Consider the following 24489-nt stretch of genomic DNA (forward strand, 5'->3'; position numbering starts at 1 on the left):
GATTAACTATCGCCCACTGATTAAATGATTTTTAAACAGATAGGAAATAATATACCACTGGTAACATTCCAATCTCACCAAATACTTTGATAACAATTATCCGACAATTTGAAATATAGCTGGAAAATTAGTGTGAAACATTGTATAAGACATATCACAATTTTAGATACAGGTCAAATAAGAAAATATGGTTCACTGATGGCTATGGTTCAAAAATAGAAAAATATAAAGCAACCTGCATTGTAATTATCTAAATAATCTGTTATTGTCCTGTACAGCAGGACAACAAGAGAAACTTCTTTGTGGGGGGGCACACTTATCTATTAAACATTACTAAATATTTATAAAACATAACTTTTTATTATATATGCACCTAAAAACAGGGGGAATTTATTAGAATTTTTTTACACATACATGACATAAACAATCCATGCACTGTGGTGTTCCTGAGCAAATATTTTACCACAGTCACAAAAAGATAACTAAATAGGATTTGGCTTAATCATACCAATTTACATATTAAGTCATATTTGTAATTCTATTATATTTGTTCCCTAATACCCATTTTACTCCGGAGCTAAAACCTGGGTTAGTTTACAAATATCTAGTGCTCCCAAATGTTTTGTAGCAGCTTCCTATTTATATAGTCAGTAAAAGTGACTCAATGGGGTATATTTACTAAGGTGCAGGTTTTTAGAAGTGGTTTTGTTGCCCATAGCAACCAATCAGATTCTAGCTATTACCGTCTAGAAGGTGCTAGATAAATGTTAAGTAGAATCTGATTGGTTGCTATGGGCAACAAAACCACTTCTAAAAACCCGCACCTTAGTAAATATACACCAATATCAGATAAATTGTATTGATCCAACCATCTCCCCTTTTACACCAAGGAGATACCCGGGTTAACCCTGCAATAACCCGGGTTTTAGATAAATCGTATTGAATAGAAGTGCTTGAATATTGATAATAATGTATCTATTTGCGTTGCTGCAATATTGTAACTACGGACCAATGATTAAAATGACACAATAACAATCAACATAGACAGACAATGTTTAAAGCACTTTTGTGGAAAAAATGTGGTGTTTGTAGCACTAAGTCCCCGTCACTGGCCGCACACTAGCCAATGATTAAAGGTCAAGCGGCAGCCAGACGGGGAACCCGGCGCTCAGATTCCACGGAAAGCGGCACCATAGGGAGAGACAGGGTAAGCTTCTGCTAACATCGGCTAGCGTGCGGCCAGTGGCGGGGACTTAGACCTCATTCAGAGTCGGTCGTAAGCAGCCACTCGGTCATACGCCTAACGACCGTAAACTTAAAATGGAAGCAATCGCACGGCCGGTCAGTCGCAACCAAAGTGACGCCCATACGTGAACAATGCACCTCCTCTAGCTAGCAAGTGATAGCAGCTAACGATCGAGTCAATCGTAATCAGTCATTGTCAGTCGCTTTTTGTTAATTTTCTTCTGATGGTTGCATTCGCTTGTGTTGTGTGCAAATTACACCAAAAATTAACAAAAAAACGCATAGAATAAGCCATCCCCATGAAATATATTTATTCTTATTATTCGCTAATGCAATCGCATCTGAATCAATTACATGCCAATTAGCAGTGTTATTAGCTACAACAAACGATTATTAGCTGCTTGCATTGTGTGGCTCAAAATATAAACATCACTCCGAACATCAGTAACATTCGATAGTATCGATTGTACTCTGGAGCTTGAGAGTGCACGTACCCAACCTTAAGCTGTACGATCAGCCAGGCCTCTAACCTACTCGCAGAGTGACGTTTTACTACTTCCGGCCTTCTATGTCGGTCGTAGCAGGTAATTTATGTACGCCCCTAAAACGCCCTGAAAACGGTGAGGAACGCCTGCGTTTGCAGATCACCACCCCCATCACCACCCACAAACGGCCTTTCATGTCAATCAACTCTCGGAAGCTACTTCCTGCTCGTAAGCCATACGATCGACAGCATTTTGGATCGCAAGGTCTCGTACGCACATGCACACAACTAACCGTACGCATGTGTGGTTCGGAAACATCGGGTGCGTACGACCGAGAGGCCGCTTACGACCGACTCTGCATGAGGTCCTTAGTCCTACAAACACCACATTTTTTCCACAAAAGTGCTTTAAACATTAAGGGCCTTATTCAGAGCCGCTCGTTCGTTCCGAGCGATGTTTGCCCAACTGCGCATGCGTACGGATCGTAATACGCATGCGCGAACCAGTCAGTGCGGCCAAAAATCGTTTGTTCGCTAAATAGCGAATGCCTGCTAATATGAGTGACAGGAGGAGGCGTATGTGGGTGGTAACAGGGGAAGGTGCTTGAAAACGGGGAGTGGAGATCGGAACGCAGGTGTGCTTAAAGGTCAAAACGGGCGTTTTATGGGTGTGCATAATTAATACAGCAGCGTCACTGACCAAGTCACTGGGTTATTTTATAGTCAGAACTGCTTGCAAATTTGTGGTAGGAAAAACCAACCACAAGAATAGCGAGCAGTTCATACGCTGGTCGATGTACTCGATTAATCTAATAAATAGCGGACATGACGTATGATGCGAGCGGCCAGGGGGCGTTTTTATCAAAAAAACGACCGCATGTTTTGTTCGCTCGTTCAGACATAGAGGCGGCAACAGACCGCAAAGGGCGAACGGTTCATTTGAATAGCCACCCCCTTTTTCTGAACGAGCGCTAATAGCGACCGGCTCTGAATCAGGCCCTAAGTGTCTGTCTATATATGTTGATTGTTATTGTGTGTCATTTTAATCATTGGTCCGTAGCTACAATATTGCAGCAACACAAATAGATACATTATTATCAATATTCAAGCGCTTGTATTCAATACAATTTATCTATAACCCGGGTTATTGCTGGGTTAACCCGGGTAACTCCTTGGTGTAAAAGGGGAGAGGGTTGCATCACTGGGTCGAGTGACCTGGCAATCCAACCCAGGTAACTTGCAGGGTAAAACCCTGCAGTGTGAACGACGCGCTCCGGGTCACGATGACCTGGAGCGCACCGCATGCCGGCTGATTGGTCCAGCTTCATTGGCGCTTGGAGATGACATCATCTCCAAGCGTCCACTTCAATGCAGGAAAAGCCGGGTCTATGCAGACCTGACTCCGGTGTGAACGGCGCCGACTCGGGAATGTCCTGGGTCAGCGCCGGCTAAATTCCGGGTCTGATCCGGATTGGAACCCAGGGCCTGATTCAGAGCCGCTCGTAAGCGGCCGCTCGTTCGCTCCGAGCGATGTTCGCACATCTGCGCATGCGTATGGGTCGTAATGCGCATGCGCCAACCAGTCATTGCGGTCGGAAATCGAGCGCTCGCAAAATAGCGAGTGCCTGCTAATTTGAGTGACAGGATGAGGCGTTTGTGGGTGGTAACAGGTGCTTGAAAACGGGGAGTGGTGATCCGAACGCAGGCGTGCCAAACGGTCAAAACGGGCATTTTAAGGGTGTGCATAATTAACAAAGCAGCGTCATCGACCACGTCAGTTGGTTGTTTCTTAGCCTGAACTGTTCGCATGATTGCGGTAGGATAGACCTACCACAAGCACTGCGAGCAGTTCAGATGCCTTTCGATGTACTCGATTAATGAAATAAATAGCGGAGATGACGTATGATGCGAGCGGCCAGGGGGCGTCTTTACAAAATAGCGAGCGCATGTTTCGTTCGCTCGCTCAGGCATAGAGGCGTCAACAGACCGCAAAAAAGCGAGCGCTCAATTTAAATAGCCGGCCCCTTTTTCTGAACGAGCGAGCGCAAATAGCGTCCAGCTCTGAATCAGGCCCCCTGTTCCAACTCGGGGTCAGACCCGGAATTTAGGTGTTAATGATTCAATGGGAAAGAAAGGGCGAGATATATGGTATGCTTATCACAAAAAAATATATATAGAATAATTCTTTCATTAGTATTATAAATCGCATATACCAAAGATATTATTTTTTGCAAGCAATACCTGGAACCAGTGTCTGGATAATTCACCATTAAATAAACTATATTGTCACCTATAATAGGGTGGATCCTATATATACCTCTGAGTATCCTAGATAGATTCCATAAACGGGTATATTAAAAGAGAACACCAAATCAGAATAAAGGGAGGTTTATATAATCCCTAAATTCTGTTCTCCCAAACGTTTTTAGCAGATTTGTAATCACTGGTCTCTATACACAGAAGAGACAGATACCCTATATCCATATGTTATTGTTGTTATACATACATCCAATCTTGTGAAAATTGCCTTTTATCCAGTCTTAGGGCCTGATTCAGAGCCGCTCGTAAGCGGCCGCTCGTTCGTTCTGACAGATGTTCGCACATCTGCGCATGAGTACGGATCGTAATACGCATGCGCGAACCAGTCAGTGCGGCCGAAAATCATTTGTTCGCTATATAGCGAATGCCTGCTATTTTGAGCGACAGAGGAAGGCGTATGTGGGTGGTAACAGGGGAAGGTGCTTGAAAACGGGGGTGTGGAATTCGAATGCAAGCGTGCTTAAAGGTCAAAACGGGCGTTTTAAGGGAGTGCATAATTAATACAGCAGCGTCATTGACCACGTCACTTGGTTTTTTTTTACTCGGAACTGCTCGCAAAATAGCGCTTGAAAAAACCAGCCACAAGAATAGCGAGCAGTACATACGCTGTTCGATGTGCTCGATTAATCTAATAAAGAGCGGACATGACGTAGGATGCGAGCGGCCAGGGGGCGTATTTTACAAAATTACAACCGCAAGTTTTGCTCGCTCGTTCAGACTTAGAGGCGTGAACAGACCGCATCTAGCGAACGGTTCATTTGAATAGCCACCCCTTGTTCTAGAAAGAACGACCGCAAATAGCGAGCGGCCCTGAATCAGGCCCTTAATCACTAGATTTCTGCTTCAGCATGCAAGTGTCTGCTTTAAACAGACTGTGCAAAATTGCACACACACATCATTGGGGGTAGGATAATATAAGGTGGTAAGAGACAGCAGACTACATAACACTGCAGCTTTAACACGGCGTGGATTAACACTGTACACTTAGCACACATTCATCAGAACAAGGATACCGCAGTGCAAGAACCAGACGCCCAACACTACATAATGCCGCCCACTTCCCTTTACTCACATCCGCAATACCTCGCTATGCAGTGAAAACATCGGTAACATTGAGAACCATCGAACCCATTAGCATAATAGTGGTTGACCTGACCTCACTCAGGATTTGGGCCACTTCCTGTGTGTATCTAGAGCTCTGGCTGCGTCTTCCGTCGCAGGGGCTTAATTATGCACGTCCCTGTAACGGCGTTCAAACGCACTGGCAAGCCTGCGTTTCATTGACCACCCACCGGCACCACCCTCAACGGTCACTTCTTGTCAATTAATGTGTGCTGAGACTGCATGCTCCCTGCAATCGCAGTGGAGTGTTTTCACACACACCCTGCTATGCATACGCAGAACGCAAAGATCGGCCGGGTGCGTGCAAATTAGTGGCTGCGTTCCTTGCTGAATCAGGCTTACAGATTCTGCTGAGGTCTGCTGAAAAATTGGACAAGTAAATAGTGAGGATTGGATGTGGAATCTGCGAGCAGGTTTGCAGTAGGATTAGGGCCGGCCCACCCATTACGCGAGCGTAGAGCGTCAGTAGGCAAAGGGCGCTGCGAACTGCAAAGCCGCCGGGCTGCAATTCAGCTCCTTCCTGGTGCAGCCAAAGACACTGAGTGATTTACAGAGATGATGTACTGTATGTGGCAAAACTAAGGGGTGGTCCGGACTGCCGATCCACGATAACATCTAATTAATGTGGGCCTGGTCAGACTCGGCAATAGATTTACTGACCGGGAGGACTATGGCTGCCTTGTATCTAACTCAGTCAGCAGCTCCCCCTCCTCTGGTACCACAGCGCGGCGTGATGACGTCACGCCCGGTGCTGGACACCCGCTCGCTGCCTTGTGCTTCAGTGCTGTGCTGTGCCAGAGATGAGGAGTTGCATGCAAACGCTCCTCTTAGGATGCCTACATGATTATTAGAAGTGAAGGTGAGCAGTGATTACCTACCGTACCTGTCAGGCTGCTTGTCACAGATGTTGCAGCCTTGGGGGAGGGGGGAAGGAGGAGGATGGGGGTGCATTATATAAGTATACATACTACACAATTGGGATTTATATATACAGTATATCTATATATCTTATAACTGTTATCCTTTGTTTAAGCTCAGCAAATTGAATTAAAACACAAATATATATATATATATATATATATATATATATATTAGTGTTTTAATTTAATTAGCTGAGGTTAAACAAAGGATAATAGTTATGATACTATATATATATATATATATATATATATATATATATAGGTTAGCTGGTGTGCAGCCTCTTTTGACTGTTTGCAGGTAATTACCACTCAATGTATACGTCCACACTGTGTGGCAGGGCAATGTTTAATCAGTGTCCTAATAATAGTACCAGTGTCCTAATAAATTCCCGACAGCTGCTCTCCTTGAAAATCCAAAATCCCACAAGTGAAATGGCAAAAAGGGAGTGCTCCATAGTGCTGAAAAAAAGTTTTAATTCACAAACACATCTAAAAACAATGCGTCTGAGGTATGGTGTATTCGTACCAAAATTCAAACAGTGTTGGCTGATTACCACATGGTTTAAAAGGTCATACACCACCGACAAGCTGGAACATCACCATCACTGGGTTTCAACTTTTCCCACAAGAACACGCCCATTTTTCCGGTTCGTGACTTTGGCACACGCAAAGTCCAACAAGGGGCGCTGAAATCTATCTTCGCTTACCAAAAAAATAAGGCTCGGGCCGGCCCTGAGTAGGATTGTATAAACAGTCTGATCTGCGGTCTGATCTGCGGTGGATTGGATAAGTGTGTACTCCGCATTAGACGTGCGCTGATATAGACCATCTATGGAGTAGATTATTAATATTGCATAATAAGACACTATCCAGTGCATAAGGAGACCAATCTGTACATATATGTCCAGGGCAATGCAAGGTTCTTGTGCTGCTCTCCCAGATTCCCGAACTTGCTCAAATGATCTGGAATGAAGCCCACATCTGAAATAAAACCATTTAGACCAGGCAGGATGGCCCTACTTCTGCATATAATGGCATACTGTGATCGCTGGTCTTGTACAGTATATATCAGAATTCAGTGGCCGAAGTGGAAATTTTTAAGTGGGGGTATGGAAATATCAGGGGAGCTTTACTTAGGCAGGCCCAATCCTGAGCCCCCCTTATATTTCCTTAGCCCCACTTCCTCCCCTCACAGCTCACCTGCCTTCACAACTCCCAGCCCAGCTCCCAGTCCTCACACCTCCCAGCTCACCTGCCCTCACACTTCCCAGCTCACCTGCCCTCACATCTCCCAGCTCACCTGCCATTACATCTCCCAGCAGAGCTCCCAGCTCACCTGCCCTCACATCTCCCAGCTCACCTGCCCTCACATCTCCCAGCAGAGCTCCCAGCTCACCTGCCCTTCCACCTAACAGCACAGTTCCCATCTCACCAGCCCTCACATCTCACCTCCCAGCTCACCTGCCCTCATACCCAGTTCAGCTCCCCTGGCCTTTCATCACAGCTACCAGCTTACCTCCAAGTCCCTCCCAGGTCACCTTCCAGCACACACCACTCCACGGTGCACTCTGCTGACCAGTGCCGCTCTGCACTCTGCTGACCAGTGCCTCTCTGCACTCTGCTGACCGGCACTGCACTCTGCTGACCAGTGCCACTTTGCATTCTTCTGACCGTTGCTGCTCCCGCCTCTTCTCCTCACTACTCGGCGCAGCATATTGAATTTAGCTCCAGCCACGGACCAGCAGCCAATCAGAGGCATACCCCCACTTCCTCCCATCACAGTGCACCTGTCCTCACACCTCCCAGCTCACCTGCCCTCCCAGCTCACAGCACAGCTCTCAGCTCACAGTACACCTCCCAGAACAGCTCACCTGCCCTCACACCTCAGCTCCCAGCTCACCTGCCTTCCCAGTACAGCTCCCAGCTCACCTTCCCTCACACCTCACGGCACAGCTCCCAGCTCAACTGCCTGCACACCTCCCAGCACAGCTCCAAGCTCACCTGCCCTTACAGCACATCTCCCAGCTCACAGCATGCCTCCCACCTCTCAGTGTAGCTCACCTGCCCTCACATCTCAGCTCCCAGCTCACCTGCCCTCACACCTCATGGCACAGCTCACCTGCCCTCACAGCACAGCTCCCAGCTCACCCGCCCTCACACCTCGCAGCACAGCTCCCAGCTCACCTGCCCTCACAGCACAGCTCCCAGCTCACCTGCCCTCCCAGCTTACAACTCACCTGCACTCACACCTCCCAGCTCACCTGCCCTCACATCCCCCAGCTCACCTGCCCTCACATCCCCCAGCTCATCTGCCCTCACATCCCCCAGCTCACCTGCCCTCACATCCCCCAGCTCACCTGCCCTCAAATCCCCCAGCTCACCTGCCCTCAAATCCCCCAGCTCACCTGCCCTCACAATTCCCAGCTCACCTGCCCTCACATCTCCAAGCTAACCTGCCTTGACATCTCACAGCACACCTCCCAGCTCACCTGCACTCACACCCCCCAGCTCACCTGCCCTCACATCCCCCAGCTCACCTGCCCTCACATCCCCAGCTCATCTGCCCTCACACCTCCCAGCTCACCTGCACTCACACCTCCCAGCTCACCTGCCCTCACATCCCCCAGCTCACCTGCCCTCACATCCCCCAGCTCACCTGCCCTCACATCCCCAGCTCACCTGCCCTCAAATCCCCCAGCTCACCTGCCCTCACAATTCCCAGCTCACCTGCCCTCACATCCCCCAGCTCACCTGCCCTCAAATCCCCCAGCTCACCTGCCCTCAAATCCCCCAGCTCACCTGCCCTCACAATTCCCAGCTCACCTGCCCTCACATCCCCCAGCTCACCTGCCCTCACATCCCCAGCTCATCTGCCCTCACACCTCCCAGCTCACCTGCCCTCACATCCCCCAGCTCACCTGCCCTCACATCCCCCAGCTCATCTGCCCTCACATCCCCCAGCTCACCTGCCCTCACATCCCCCAGCTCACCTGCCCTCAAATCCCCCAGCTCACCTGCCCTCAAATCCCCCAGCTCACCTGCCCTCACAATTCCCAGCTCACCTGCCCTCACATCTCCAAGCTAACCTGCCTTGACATCTCACAGCACACCTCCCAGCTCACCTGCACTCACACCCCCCAGCTCACCTGCCCTCACATCCCCCAGCTCACCTGCCCTCACATCCCCAGCTCATCTGCCCTCACACCTCCCAGCTCACCTGCACTCACACCTCCCAGCTCACCTGCCCTCACATCCCCCAGCTCACCTGCCCTCACATCCCCCAGCTCACCTGCCCTCACATCCCCAGCTCACCTGCCCTCAAATCCCCCAGCTCACCTGCCCTCACAATTCCCAGCTCACCTGCCCTCACATCTCCCAGCTAACCTGCCTTGACATCTCACAGCACAGCTCCCAGCTCACCTGCCCTCCCACCTTCCAACACAGCTCCCAGGTCACTTCCCTCCCAACACAGCTCCCAGCTGACCTGCCCTCCCACCTCCCAGCACAGGTCTCAGCTCACCTGCCCTCACACCTCCCAGCACAGGTCTCAGCTCACCTTCCCTCACACCTCACGGCACAGCTCCCAGCTCAACTGCCTGCACACCTCCCAGCACAGCTCCAAGCTCACCTGCCCTTACAGCACATCTCCCAGCTCACAGCATGCCTCCCACCTCTCAGTGTAGCTCACCTGCCCTCACATCTCAGCTCCCAGCTCACCTGCCCTCACACCTCATGGCACAGCTCACCTGCCCTCACAGCACAGCTCCCAGCTCACCCGCCCTCACACCTCGCAGCACAGCTCCCAGCTCACCCGCCCTCACAGCACAGCTCCCAGCTCACCTGCCCTCCCAGCTTACAACTCACCTGCACTCACACCTCCCAGCTCACCTGCCCTCACATCCCCCAGCTCACCTGCCCTCACATCCCCCAGCTCACCTGCCCTCACATCCCCCAGCTCACCTGCCCTCAAATCCCCCAGCTCACCTGCCCTCACAATTCCCAGCTCACCTGCCCTCACATCTCCAAGCTAACCTGCCTTGACATCTCACAGCACACCTCCCAGCTCACCTGCACTCACACCCCCCAGCTCACCTGCCCTCACATCCCCCAGCTCATCTGCCCTCACACCTCCCAGTTCACCTGCACTCACACCTCCCAGCTCACCTGCACTCACACCTCCCAGCTCACCTGCCCTCACATCCCCCAGCTCACCTGCCCTCACATCCCCCAGCTCACCTGCCCTCACATCCCCAGCTCACCTGCCCTCAAATCCCCCAGCTCACCTGCCCTCACAATTCCCAGCTCACCTGCCCTCACATCTCCCAGCAAACCTGCCTTGACATCTCACAGCACAGCTCCCAGCTCACCTGCCCTCCCACCTTCCAACACAGCTCCCAGGTCACTTCCCTCCCAACACAGCTCCCAGCTGACCTGCCCTCCCACCTCCCAGCACAGGTCCCAGCTCACCTGCCCTCACACCTCCCAGCACAGGTCTCAGCTCACCTGCCCTCACACCTCCCAGCACAGGTCTCACCTCACCTGCCTCCCACCTCAGAGCACAGCTAACAGCTCACCTGCCCTCCCACCTCACAGCACAGCTCCCCTGCCCTCCCATTACAGCTACCCGCTCCCCAGCCCTCCCATTACAGCTACCCGCTCACCTGCCCTCACACCACAGCTACCAGCTCACCACCAAGTCCCTCCCAGGTCATCTTCCAAACACACCACTCCGTGCTGCACTCTGCTTACCGGCGCTGCACCCTGCTGACCAGTGCCGCTCTGCACTCTTCTGATGGGCGCTGCTCCCGCCTCTTTTTCTCACTCCTTGTCGGCGCAGCATATTGAATTTAGCTCCCGCCTTGGACTGGCAGCCAATTTGGGGTGGCCACGTGGCTGCCCCTGATTGGCTTGCGGCCAGCGCCAAATACAATATGCCGCAGATCGCTGCTGATTGGCCACCAGTCTGCGAGCCATGATTGGCTCGTGACCAGAGCCAAGTGTAAACAATCAGCGCAAGTGCTTGTTAAATGGCACTGGGACTGTGACAGTCCCAGTGCCGGGTGTCGAAATTAAGTGCCGGTATGACATACCGTTTCATACCGGCACACTTTGAGCACTGTCAGAATTATTATATACATTATACTTCTTATGACATATATTATAGCTGGTTAAGTGCTAATTATGCCCTCATGGTGCTGGCCACACTTGCTTTAAAATCAAGCATTTGGACCCCCCTCTAGAAATCCTGCGTTTTCCCCTGCAGCAATAGGGTGGTCACCAAACAGGGCCTTTATCAAGACCTCCCCATTTTTCAGCACCAAGTCAGATCTGCGTGCACAGTTCTTTAAGATAAATACGATATGCCCGAGTTATTTCCATCTCTACATCGGCCCCTTTATCTCTCAAACCTCATACACATGATAACATTCTGTAGAACTCTATTGAGACTTTGTTCCTGCTGTACCTAGTGTCACAGTCTATATTGTTACCAGCTGTTACTCATTGTAGCAATCTTATTTGTTTTCATACAGTTAACTTTGAATTCTTTAAAACTTTTGCCCTAATATTTTGCTGAAAGATATATTGACTGCCGTTTCACTAAAGACCTTTTTTTGTTATTTTAACAAAACCAACTGCTAGAGATTTGCATTGTACGCTTGTCACTGTGTCCGCCTGATCTTCACTATAGCTAAACACAAATATTAGGGTCTAGGAAACATACTAAATGACTGCTTATATGTTATTCTCAAAGAATAAAATTGTTTCCAGATGTTTGGGCTTGAACGGACTTTCCTTCCCTTTCCATGTGGCCCTCCTTTTCCTATCACAACAGTGTATTGGAAAGAGTTACAAAGCAGCAACTCTCCTCTTCCCAAACACCCTAATTTCCCTGTCCTGCCATGACCGTCTCATCCATGATTTGACTTACAGTCCCTACTATGATTTCATAGGTCATTTTTTTTTTACATTTAGGTCACACCTTTTCTTTTCTGTACATCTGACTCACTTCTGGTATTCAGAATTGTTACAACGGCTCAAATAAAAACTATAGCTGAAATAGTTTGACAGAATTTTAGATACTTGACATGATTTGTTCTCGTGTTTCTCTATATGATTTGTTCTCGTGTCAGGGAACGATCATCAAAATGCTAATTTTCAGAGTATTCCATTAAGTAAAATGTAAATGAACTGTGAAATGTATAATACAGTACTATTTTCAAGAAGTTTACAGTTCAAAGAAACAGACTAACCAAAGACACATACATGAAAAAAGGCTTTAGTATAATACCAAAGTATTTGTGATGACATATATGGGGAAACTAAAAAAACAGAACATAGCATAGACAGCAAAGGTTCAAACACCCTTAAGTGCAGGGTAATAAGTGAGGAAGAGTGACTGTAGATCCCTAAAGCCTTAATGTGAGTTTAAAGTTTCCACAGTTGTATTAAATGTTTAACTTATTTTTTAAAGTTGGGACTCGCTAATAGTTTTACTTTGAACTAATAATTATGGTAGCTTTGGTGTCTAGCTTTTTTATTAGATTTTTTGTATATCAATCTTATTTATAGTTTTAGAAATATAATATAGTATAGAAGCCAACACAGCCATTTTAATACAAAACAAAAAAAATAAATCATATAAGTAGCAAGGGACAATATTACAGTAAATGGTCATTGGTAGGTTGAAAATAAGAAATGGGTACAGCACCATATCCACAATGCATTAAAATGATCAAATAATGCAATCATATTCATTAGCTTACAAAACGTCCAAACATTCTCAAAAATAGGTGTAAAATTTTGAACCCTAGTGGTAAGCAATTGTACATGTTTTCTACATGTTTTACTGGCAAAACTTATTGCTAGATGGGTATACACTATACAATGTGTGCACCCGGCAACAGAAAGACGTGATGTAATGATCCATCGAGCTTGAATGCGCAATTGGGCGTACACACTACACGATCCATAACATAAATTGTTCTGATCTGCAATGGAATGATATATCGTACGATATATCGTGTAGTATGTACCCAGCTTAAGAATCACCTTCTAGAAGGAATTTCTTTGTCTTTCCCGTCAGGGCCACAATTAGATTTTTTGTCACCCAGGGAAAGGCAGTAATATGGCGACCCCCCACCCTGCTATTTATGCAGCTGTCTGTGTGTCCCCACCTTCCCGTACCTGGATCTTCTTCTTGCTCCTCCTTAAGGCAGCGGCGGCAGGCTCCTCACACTCTGTTCTTCAGCGCGCGTGACGTCACCCTCCTCAGCCAGCCCCCATCACCTTCCTCAGCCAGCCCCATCACCTTCCTCAGCCAGCCCCCACCACCTTCCTCAGCCAGCCCCATCACCTTCCTCATCCAGCCCCCACCCAGTGGTGTAACTTCATCCCAGGTGCCCGGAGGTTGCTCCCCCACCCCCCTAAATTAAAATATACCACCCCCCAGCACCTATGCCAGCCCCAGCTGCCGCCGCCCCCTATGCAGTTCCTTTTATACAATGCCCTCAGTAGTGGTCCCCCTATGCAGTCCCTTCAGTAGAGGTACCCATATGCAGTGCCCACCTATGTAGTGCCCCCCAGTTGTGGTCCCCCTATGCAATACCTCCAGTAGTGGTCCCCCTATGCAATGCCCCCAGTAGTAAGGCTCCTGTAGTGCCCCCAATAGTAAGGCCCCTGTAGTACCCCCATATGATGCCACCAGTAGTAATGCTGCTGTAGTGCCCCCATATGATGCCCCCAGTAGTAAGGCCTGTGTAATGCCCCCTGTAGTGCCCCCAGTAGAAAGGCCCCTGTAGTAAGCCCCCTGTAATAAACCCCCTGTAGTGACCCCAGTAGTAAGCCCCCAGTAGTAAGCCTCCTGTAATGCCCCCAATAGTAAGCCCCCTGCAGTGCCCCAGTAGTAAGCCCCCTGTAATAAGTCCCCAGTAGTAAGCCCCCTGTAATGCCCCCAGTAGTAAGCCCCCTGTAGTGCCCCCCACACGCGCATGCACACACACATACAAAAAATATATATATACTTACCTGAAACCCCACTCCAGTGCCTGCTGCCGCCCGTCCCCGGTGCCCACTCCTCGGAACTATGGGAGTGATGTCATGACGTCACTCCCATAGTGCACTGTGGGACTGGGAAACCGGAGCTCAGGAGTGAGCTCCATCCTCCAGCTGCCGCCGGGGGGAGAGAAGGAGCCGGGTGCCCGCTGGTAACACACTCAGCCCTGCACCCTCCGTAGTTACGCTGCTGGAGGTGGAGCGCCGATCAGCAGCGCTCCTACTCCATTCAGCTCCAAGTGACAATGGAGCCAGGTGCCCCCTTCAGGGCTGGTGCCCCACGGCAAATTACTCCATTGTCTTTGGGAGTTCCGTCATTGCCCCATCACCTTCCTCAGCCAGCCCCCATCACCTTCCTCAGTCAGCCCGCACCTTCTTCAACCAGCCCCTCACCACTGCAGCCAGCCTCAGCAAAGGCAGGGATGACATGCGGCGATGTGAAATTCGACGTGACCTATGCTGTCAAGCCGCCGCATCGCCTGAGCTGCGACTGAGCCTGCAAGAGCCCAGTCGTGGCCCAACTCCCCTCCACCCTTCTCTCCTTGCTCTCTCTGCATGCAATGCATGCACAGTGTGCACTGATGGAGCAAGGAGAGAAGGTAGGAGGTGGTGCTACTCTCTCCAAACTGTGGTACTGCACCCCCAATAGGGTGTTGCCCTGGTTCAAATGCATTGATTGAGTGGCCATGGAGCCGGCCCTGTGGTTCCCCCTCAAATTATGCGCCCACCCCCTTCCCTCCCATAGTTGCGGCCCTTTTCCCGTAGAAACATGATTCATCAGGAGCTAAGTTGTCAAAACATGATTCATCAGGAATTGGTTGTGCCAGTAACTAACGTTACCCAGAACCATAAGATGAACTGTAAAAAAAATGTTTACCTTAAAATATGGGTCACTGTTAGCACTGCCTGATCAGAATAGAGGAGAGAGACAGATGGATTGCACATAATAGGGGGATAATGCCATAATATGAGTGTTTTGTAAAGGAAAGGTCACATCTTAGTGTCACCTATACATAGTTTTCTGTGGGTAGAAGATAAGAAGACATACAAATAGTAAATCATTCTGTAAGCCCCAGACCTTGCATATGCATGTTCAAATGAAGCGTTCCTGTAAAATATCAGTATCTACATGTTCAGTCTGATTTTCACATGATAAAACCTATGGGTATCTAGTAATTAGTATTAGGTATGGAATCGGCCCTAGCGAGGCGGTAAAAGGATTCAGCAAACCAGTTGTCAAAATAAAAGTCTTATACAGCGACAAATGCAGGATTTTGAAAAGTGGGTTTCCATGTGGTTGTTTGGGGGGGAGAAACTTTTTAAATTACAGTATGTGATGCAGCCGGCAGCAGAGCTGAGCTGAGCAAATGTATTCCAGGCTGACCATACAGATTTAATTAGCAGGCCTTCGCTAGCCTAACATAAAACTCTGTTTTTACATTATGTAATACAGCCAGCTGCAGATCTGTGCTGAGCAGACAGTCCTTTACCTGCTTTGCAGGGTACCATATGAAACTAAATGTCATCAATGTCTAACCAAGGTAGTAAGGAAGTATATGCTTGGGATGGATTCAGTATGATTTACCGCATGGCCGGCGGTTCAAATCCAGACAGCGGCATCCTGGCAGCAGAGAAAATTCTGATCGTCGAGAGGTAAGTATTGACTAACCTGTTCTCCCCCTAACCCTAACCCTCCCTTAGGGGTGCCTAACCCTAACCTCCCCCCAAGTGCCTAACCCTTATCCCCCCTCTAAGTGCCTAAACCTAACCCCCCCTTCCCCGCCACCTAAACCTAAGTCCCCCTGGGGGGGTGCCTAACCCTAACCTCCCCCCAGGGGTGCCTAACCCTAACCCTCCATTCCCCTAGCCTAACCCTAAACTCCCGGGGGGGTGCTTAACCCTAAGTCCCTCCCCCGGGAACCCTAAACCTAACCCTCCCCCCCCGCGCAGCTGTCCAAGCCAGGCGCCCGGCTTACCGTCGATTGGTAGGTACAATGACAGGTTTCGACACCTGTCATTTTGCCCTCGCCGGGATTAGGCAGTTGGGAAGTTGACGGTCGGGATTCAGTCCATCGGCTTCCCGACTGCTTCCCGTTTGGGACACAGAGGTACTTTTTAAAAAACAATTATTTATTTTGGTTATTTTGTTCAGAACAGAGATAATGTATCAATCTTGCCCTAATGTAAAGGGGATGTAATGGGAAACATAAATATAAATATAAAAAACAACTACAAGCTTCGCACACGCTTATAATTCTTGAAAAGTATTTGTACCATATTAGGATTATATCACATCCTGCATCAAAAATTGTCTTGCTTTTGCATGAAAGCACATTACAATTCACATGCCTGCACCTAGCCTGCACCTAGCCAGCATTCAGCAAGAAAACCCCATCTGCTACCTTCCTGACATACTTAAGCTTGCACTTACAGTTTGCTAGAGAAGCACTGGGAAAAGTAATATAATGTACATATGTGCGTCACATATGTCTTTTAAATTACAGGACAAGTTCAATGTGTGTTGGAAATTACAGATTTCCAGTATGTTTGGCTTAAGTTAGAGTTGATTTAAGTATCCCTGGAGTGAATGGCAGAGAGAGGGAGAGTCTTCAATCCTTTGGCCCAGTTCAAATCTCCTGGCCTCCCAGCGCATGGACTCTCTGGTTTGCATGCTGCAGCTGTGAGATCTAAATAAAAGGGTGTGACCGCCTGCAGTCTGTGTCTCATTACCTAGGGAGATAAGTAAGTAAGGAAGCTTTGTTCTGCGAGACACCTGTTTTTGTACATGGGACAAGCTTCCTGTGTACAGCTCTTGTGTGTACTGCTGAATACCAGGTACCCATAAGTACAGAGATAATTTATTATTATAATTAGAGTTAGATTGGCTAGAATTTATTATTTATTTATTGTCTTCTTAGTCAATGACCAATAAAACTAGTTGCAGTCTAGTTTCACCAGACAACTGGACTTTTGTATTTGTTACTGACTGCTGTGTTACTAAGTGCCATCATCTGATCCAGGAGATGGCACCTGTTATATATTTCTGCCACACTATATAAACAAGAACTTGCCATTTTTTCTGTCTTATTGAAACACTCTCACCTTGCCCGATATTTTGCCTATTAGACTTGATCTTGGCCTATGCCTTAAACTTTAACCAGTTCTGCCCTTCAGAATGTTACACCTAGCTGGATTTTATGGTTTGTGTGGGCACCCCGCAGTAATGCCCATGACCTAGGGCAGAAATGGCATGCTTATTATTCCGTTATTACCATTAGCCAGTCATTGCCAATCACTAGCAATCCATTACTTTAGTCATTGGGATCCAGTTATATATTACATCTTCCTTTCTGTGGGATGCATTTATTTTTTAATTTTTTTATTTATGATGAGAGGCCTATAGCTACTGTAGCTATAATGTATATTACAAGAGCCACATGACAGTGTAATACTATTTACATTTTATGTTTTTTAACATAAAAATACATTTTAGTTACTGCTAACATCCTTACCACGGGTATGGCAAAAATCTCATAGCAGAGATCTCATTCTGTTCTACATTCTAAAGCTGGCCACACACTAGACCAACTTACATCCAATCAGCCAACTTTTTGATTGGTTGGAATGAAAATCTGGTAAGGAATGAAAGCAAATGACATCAGCAATTTGCTCCCAAACGCCGGAAAATGGACAAAACCTGTTGTTTGAACAAATTGTTTAGATCAAACATTTAACAAACTTGTCTGACGACCGTTTTCATCTATTTTCTGACATTTAGGAGCAAATTGCTGATCATCATTTACTCCCATTCCTTACCAGATTTTCATTCCAACCAATCAACAAGTTGGATGGTTGGATGAAAGTTGGTCTAGTGTGTGGCCAGCTTAAGGCAACTGGCAACAGGAATTAGTTGAGGTTATAGTGACAGGTGGTGGTCATGTCAGAGTTAATGGAAGGACCCCACACTTTTCCAGCCAAACACAGTTCTTCGTCAGAGTAGACTTTATGCTCCCAGTTGCATCTCATAATTCTTTTCTACTGTTTTTCTTCAAAGTCCCTTGATGGAGAGGATTCCTTTCTTGGCTAGTCTTGTGGATCACTTGGAACTCTGAATTAGCAATGGTTTCTCTGTTTGTGCTTTTATAGAAGTGTTAATTGTCTAAAGCCAGATGGCCTCTTCATGTATACTGGCGGGTTTGTCAGGCTGAAGGATATGAATACATTTAGAGAAATAAAAACATGCAAAATAAAATGTATAAACTATCTGTTCAGTTTAACCTAATTACCATATAATATTCTACCAATAGTCATGCAACTTTTAACAACTATAAATGTAAACAAAGGTAATAAAAGTTTGCACAAATGTGGGATATTATATATTTGAGCACCCCTTGGTGAATTACATGTTTGAGTCTGCAGTTACTTAATAGTAACTTCTGTACTTATAATCAGCATCCTTTCTGCTAACCTAGGCATATAAGTAATCATTGCAGGACACAGAACGATGCAGAATGACAGAGGATGACTCTTCTGTCTCTAACTTCTGGGAGGAGGATTAGAGGAAAGTAACTTGAGGCAAATACCTAACTTTTCATAATCATAGAAGAGGACAAATAATTTATAGATGAAAATGCACCCCCTATAATTCCTGTAACAATTGCAGATGCTCCTTCTGTTCACAACCTCACTGATCCAACCTATACTATACAGGTTGAGTCTCCCATATCCAAATATTCCGAAATACAGAATATTCCGAAATACGGAATATTTTCAGCATGACTGAGATAATGAAACCTTTGATTTTTGATGGTTTAATACACATAAACTTTGTCTAAGGCACAAATTATTAAAAAGATTGTATAAAATAACCTTCAGGCTGTGTGTATAAGGTGTATATGAAACATAAATGAATTTCACGTATGTACACAAACTTTTTTTGATGCACAAAGTTATAAAAAATATTGTCTAAAATGACCTGCAGGCTGTGTGTATAAGGTGTATATAACACATAAATGCATTCTGTGTGTATATTTGGATCCCATTTCCAAGACATTTCATTATAATATGCAATTATTCCAAAATACGGAATATTCCGATATCCAAAATACCCCTGGTCCCAAGCATTTGGATATGGGAGACTCAACCTGTACATAGTTGTGTATCAGTGTTACTAAGGGCTGCACTGATTTAATTTTTTTACAGTGATGAGCCAATATGATTATCTTTGGAAGAAATTAAAGAGATACTATAAAATATAAAACCTTACCTGACTTCTTTCAACCACTATTCAGCAGATGCACCATGTCTGTAATGGTAAAGGCTTAGTGCAGGAAGTCATCTCCTGGTTGGGTGGACCTATCTCGGAATGAGGTTGTCAATGTGCATTTGCCACTTGTATGAATGGAAAACTCACTGAGAATTGGTATCAACAACACTGCTACATGCTTGTGTCAGGCAAGAGGTAGCAGAGACGTGAGGGTCTGGAATTCTGAGCAAAAGCCATCAAGTAGGGGAATCTAGGAAAGGTACATACAGTACGCCTTTTGCTACATTATACAGGTGTAATGAAAGATGTTTTTGTATTAAAACTGTTTTCTGGATAAAAGTGCGCGTGCACACTGGGTCATTGCCGACCCCGATTATCTGTGGAACATGCTCCTCAACCTAACGACGATCATCAGGTTCCACATGTTCACAGATAGGAGGTCGGTCTCCTGCACTGAATGACGTTCAGTGAACGCCGTTCAGTGCAGGCACCGCACTCGGCTACCTGAAGGACTGAACGGTAGACATTCAGTTTTTCAGATCGCCTAATGGATAGGCCCCTTTTAATGGTTGTTTCAACAATTAATGGATATGATGTTAAATTATCTGTAGCTTTAAGTATTTCTGTCTGTTCAAAGAAAAGCTGGGGGGGGGCAAGGCCGAATGGGATAGTCGTCCAAAGCCAGGTGGTACAAATCTAGAAGGGTAGTTGTGCAAGCTAAAGTATATATATAGATCAGCAGTTAAAGACATTTTCATGTTGTCTGGTACACGGAAATCTCAGTAAATTGGCAGTGAGCGAGATACGGTAAACAGACTTATAGGCCTGGAGGTTAATGAATAAGCATCAGGTGTTTACTGGTCATTGCCAGCAACTGGCCATTAAAAACTTTCCAGATTTAAATTTAAAAGGTACAACAAAGCTTTCTTCTCTGCATTGATTCTACAGATGCACAATCACTTTTTATGAATATATTTATTATTATTATTATTATTCTCAATATATAGTTTCATTTATTTTATTACCAACTATTTTATTTTTGTTATTCTTATTTTGTTTTAATCTATATTTCCTTTTCCATATACATTTCTTCAAAATTGTATTCATCTCTTTTTTATTTTCATATTGGTTTATTTTTTTATTTTTACAAAAAGTTCTGTTTTTATTTTTAATCAATATTAGTTCTCATTTTTATTTTTGGCTTCATTAGTTATTTTGCTTTTTAATATTTTTGTATGGTTACTAGTCTATTTTTGGGTATAGACTTATAATATTTTAGGGGTATAGGTAAATAGTATAAGCCAGATTTGCCCCTTGTTTGTTTATAAATGGTTTTTAAATTGTCTTCTTGCAAATACTTGATTTTAATTTGATACAGTTGTGTTTTTATCACATTTTTACAACATTTTTGAATATATTTTATTGTTTGTTTCATTTTTTTATATACTATCAGAGAGTGAGGAATCAGTACTAGTGGGGAGGGAGAAAGAAAGTGTTGAGGTGGATGAAAGATAGTGTAGGGGGAAGAAAGACAGAGATGGACAGAATAAGAAGGAAAGTGGTTTACACAGGTAGAAATAAATAAAAGCCAGGCAACACAGGGCATTGCAACTAGTATATTATAAGATTGAAGAGTGATAAAAATGATGACACCATGTTGGAATTTAATGACTGTTGGGTAAACTCTGATCCCCCACCACCACCACCAGTGTCAGCGATGTTACTTTCAGAGATTTCTGACACATCTACAGTGTCCAAACACTTTTTTTTTCCCTTACTTAGTCATCACATACCATTTCATGATGAAAACACAGACACTCCTGAAAATCAACCTATAACAACATCACAACTTTAGTTACAACCAAAAATTTAGAACAGTATAGAAAACAAATGCACACAGGAATGCACAGGTCACATACAGAATGAAAAAACACTCTGTAGAGCACAAAAGGCGAGGAAGTCCCAAAAAGTTCCAAATAGCAAAATAGTAAAGATGAATTAACAAAAGGGTAATCTATATAGTAAAATCAAGTGTTGATTAGAGAAAACGACAGATGAGAGGAAAGAGAGATATGGAGTGGGATAAAAAAGAAAATAAAAAGAGTGGAGGTACGCTGAATAGAGAGAGGAGGAAACAGAGGTATCTAAACAACAGTCAGTTGTCTGCTGAATAAAAGGACAATAGCAGGATTATAATTTGCCCTTGGTGACACAACCCTCACCTATGTGACATGATGATGTCTTGATGGGTTGGCAATGCAAGAAGAAGCTGGAGACCTCCAAGCTGCAGAGTGTTGTTCCAGACTCCCTACAAGTTAAATGTAGGTGCCTCTGGACAGCAATAGTGTGGCCCCTTGGCTCTGTTTTCTGAGCAGTGACACTGCACGCACACCCTTAGTTATGGCACTGACTGTGTAATTTAATCTTTCTCTTGATGATGATTTCTAGCAGCTTTATTACATTGTGATGTAAATGTACTTGTCATGGTATAGGTCCCCCTGTCTCAATAGAGGGCAAATTAATGCTATAAATTCAAACATTTCTATCCTAATGTAAATGAAATATCACTCAGTGACAAGGCACACAATCTATTCCTTTAGTATTTCATTAAAGCTCAGCCTAGTTGAACACCTATGTGAGATCCTGGAGCAATACCAAATGCTGGCTGCATAAGTGCAGATAAAGGCCCTCATTCAGAGCCATACGCTCTGAGCAGAGCGCACGCTCTGAATGAGGGCCGGGCTCCATTTTCATGGAGCGTCCTCCTGGACGCTCGTATAGCTGTGGGTCACCACCCACAGGCTATACGAGCGTGCATTGTGATGGTCGCGATGGTCGAGACCATCGCGACCATCGAATTTGCGAGCCGGAGCCTGCGGTTGAGGTTTTCAACCGCAAGCTCCGGAGTGATTTTGGCTCTATCAGAGCCAAAATCACTCCCACTGACATCACTAGTGATGTCAGTGGGCCGGCTTCTGACGGGAGGCGTTCCCGTGGGAACGCCCCCGTCAGGGAGGCACGCCCACCTAAGGGGGCGTGCTATCAATCAACATTGACAGCACGCCCCCTTTGATCGGACACAACGAGCGAAGGACTTTCCTTCGCTCGTCGCGTCTGGCGCATGCGCACGACGGAGCTCCCTCCGTCGTGCGCATGCTCAGTCCATAACATCGACCCACTTGCGAGCGGACAGCCGCTCGCGAGTGGGTCTGAATCAGGCCCAAAGTCCTCTAATTCTTAACTTTTTTTTTACTAACCATGTCTACCATTAAATTGTCTACATAGCTATAACATGTGTATGAAACCTTCTTGCATTACTCAACAAGTTTCCGAATCCTGCACCCTATTACATTTGACCTTTTAAGTCAGGGGTGGAGAACCTTCTTTCTGCCAAGGGCCATTTTGATATATATAAGATTATTCGCAAGCCCTGTACAGGCCATTCCCCCTCAGTGTGATGTAACATGGGGGCGGGGCCACAATCGCTAGTAATTACAGCAATACCCGGAACACCCTGAGGATGCTTCAGAGAGCTGTAAGGGCAGCGGTGTGACCATCTGAAGCATCCTAAGGAGGCTCCAGGTGGCACTGCTGCATAGATTCTGGCTACACGGTGCCATTCTAGGCATCCTGCTAGCCAGATGAGGCTAGCAGAAAAAACCTTTGAGGGCCAGACCAAATGATTCCGCGGGCCTTATACAGTTCACGGGCCTGAGGTTCCCCATCCCTGCTTTAAGTGCTGCCATACCTATAGCTGCCAGAGCATGATGACACTTGTGGAACTACAGGTACCATCCAGTGCTGACTGGGATCTGTAGTAGGGATGACAATGTTTGTAGCAGCTTTTAACCTCAAGCAACTCAGTTTTCTTTTTTATATTTTAATGATTACAGTAAAGCTTACAGTACATTTTATGTGTTTTCTCCTTTTATAGGAAAGCCCACTTGGTTCTCAGAAGACTGGAAAAAGTAAGCAGTCATTGCTCTGGACTTTTGCGAAGTACACATATCCAACGACGGATAGACAACATTCCTTATCTTATATGTCACAGCGAGGATCTCCGAACATCAGGCTTTGTTTTGTACAGCATTTTGAGGGACAGCAAATTTACATGTGAAGAAAAAATGGTATCGATGCCTCGTAATACGTATGGAGATTCAAAAGGTCGATGAGCGTGGCCAAGAAACCCCACCCTACTCTGGATGGACTGGCAAGAGCATCAATGGTCATGCCAAGGTTATTATAAAAGCAGCCAAGAAAATGGTCATAGCAACTTTTATAAGCTAAGGACAGATAAGGTGCTATGGAGACACACATCCATTTTTAAGAACCTTACTGGACAAAGACATTTTTTTCTTTTAATACATATTTTGTTAAAACCCAAAAACAAGTACCAGCAAGGCACTTCTATACAACTTACTCCTTGGATGGAGTTGTCCCCAATCTAATATTTTCATTTTCCTTTTGATTTTCCAATTTATGTGGAAATGATGCAGGGAATTTTATAATTTTTTTCTTGCTTTTGTAGTTCACTTAACCTGCTCAATTTTGTGTGTATAGTTCTACAACCTGTGTGCATTAAACATCTTCCTACAGTACCAATATTGTGTCCGCTTTCTGTCCTAGCACTGGAACTGTTACTCCACTGTGTTACATGTTTTTAATATAATGGAATGTAGCAATTATATAAAGGTCTTGTGTTTAGACAATTACAAGAAAAGTGTCAAATGATGTTATTCAGAAAGCACTATAGCAAATATAGACATTGATTACTAAGGAAAGGAAATATGAAAAAAAAGTATAAAGTGCATATTGTAAATAGCAAAAATAGAAATGGTTGTAATGAGCCATTATAAATAGATTGAAAAACTATCTAAGAGGGATCCAAATTAAACTGAATGAGTTGCATAAAACAATTTGGCTTTGCACCTACATAGGACAGAATGCAACTACAAAACAGAAGCATGCCTAGGAGGCCAGGGTAAAAATGTAGAGGTACAGGGGTAGATGTACTGAGCCTAGGAGAAAGTTAAAGTGGAGAGAGATAAAGTAGCAACCAATCAGCTCCTATCTGTCATTTC

At 45.7% G+C, this 24489-nt stretch overlaps 1 protein-coding gene across 2 annotated transcripts in view; it reads left to right on the forward strand.

Moving 5' to 3' along the window:
• The window catches only part of ASTN2 (astrotactin 2), a 567587-nt gene extending 543594 nt beyond the window's left edge, over positions 1-23993 (forward strand). For both annotated transcript variants that reach the window (XM_088467057.1, XM_088467065.1), the window contains one exon: positions 23343-23993. In XM_088467057.1, the coding sequence (XP_088323183.1) occupies positions 23343-23580 (238 nt within the window). In that variant the 3' untranslated portion in view covers positions 23581-23993. The remainder of the gene's footprint in view (positions 1-23342) is intronic.
• Positions 23994-24489: the final 496 nt, after the last annotated feature.

This window comes from Taudactylus pleione, unplaced genomic scaffold (genome assembly GCF_031769625.1).
Source record: "Taudactylus pleione unplaced genomic scaffold, aTauple2 ptg000009l, whole genome shotgun sequence".
NCBI lineage: Eukaryota > Metazoa > Chordata > Amphibia > Anura > Myobatrachidae > Taudactylus > Taudactylus pleione.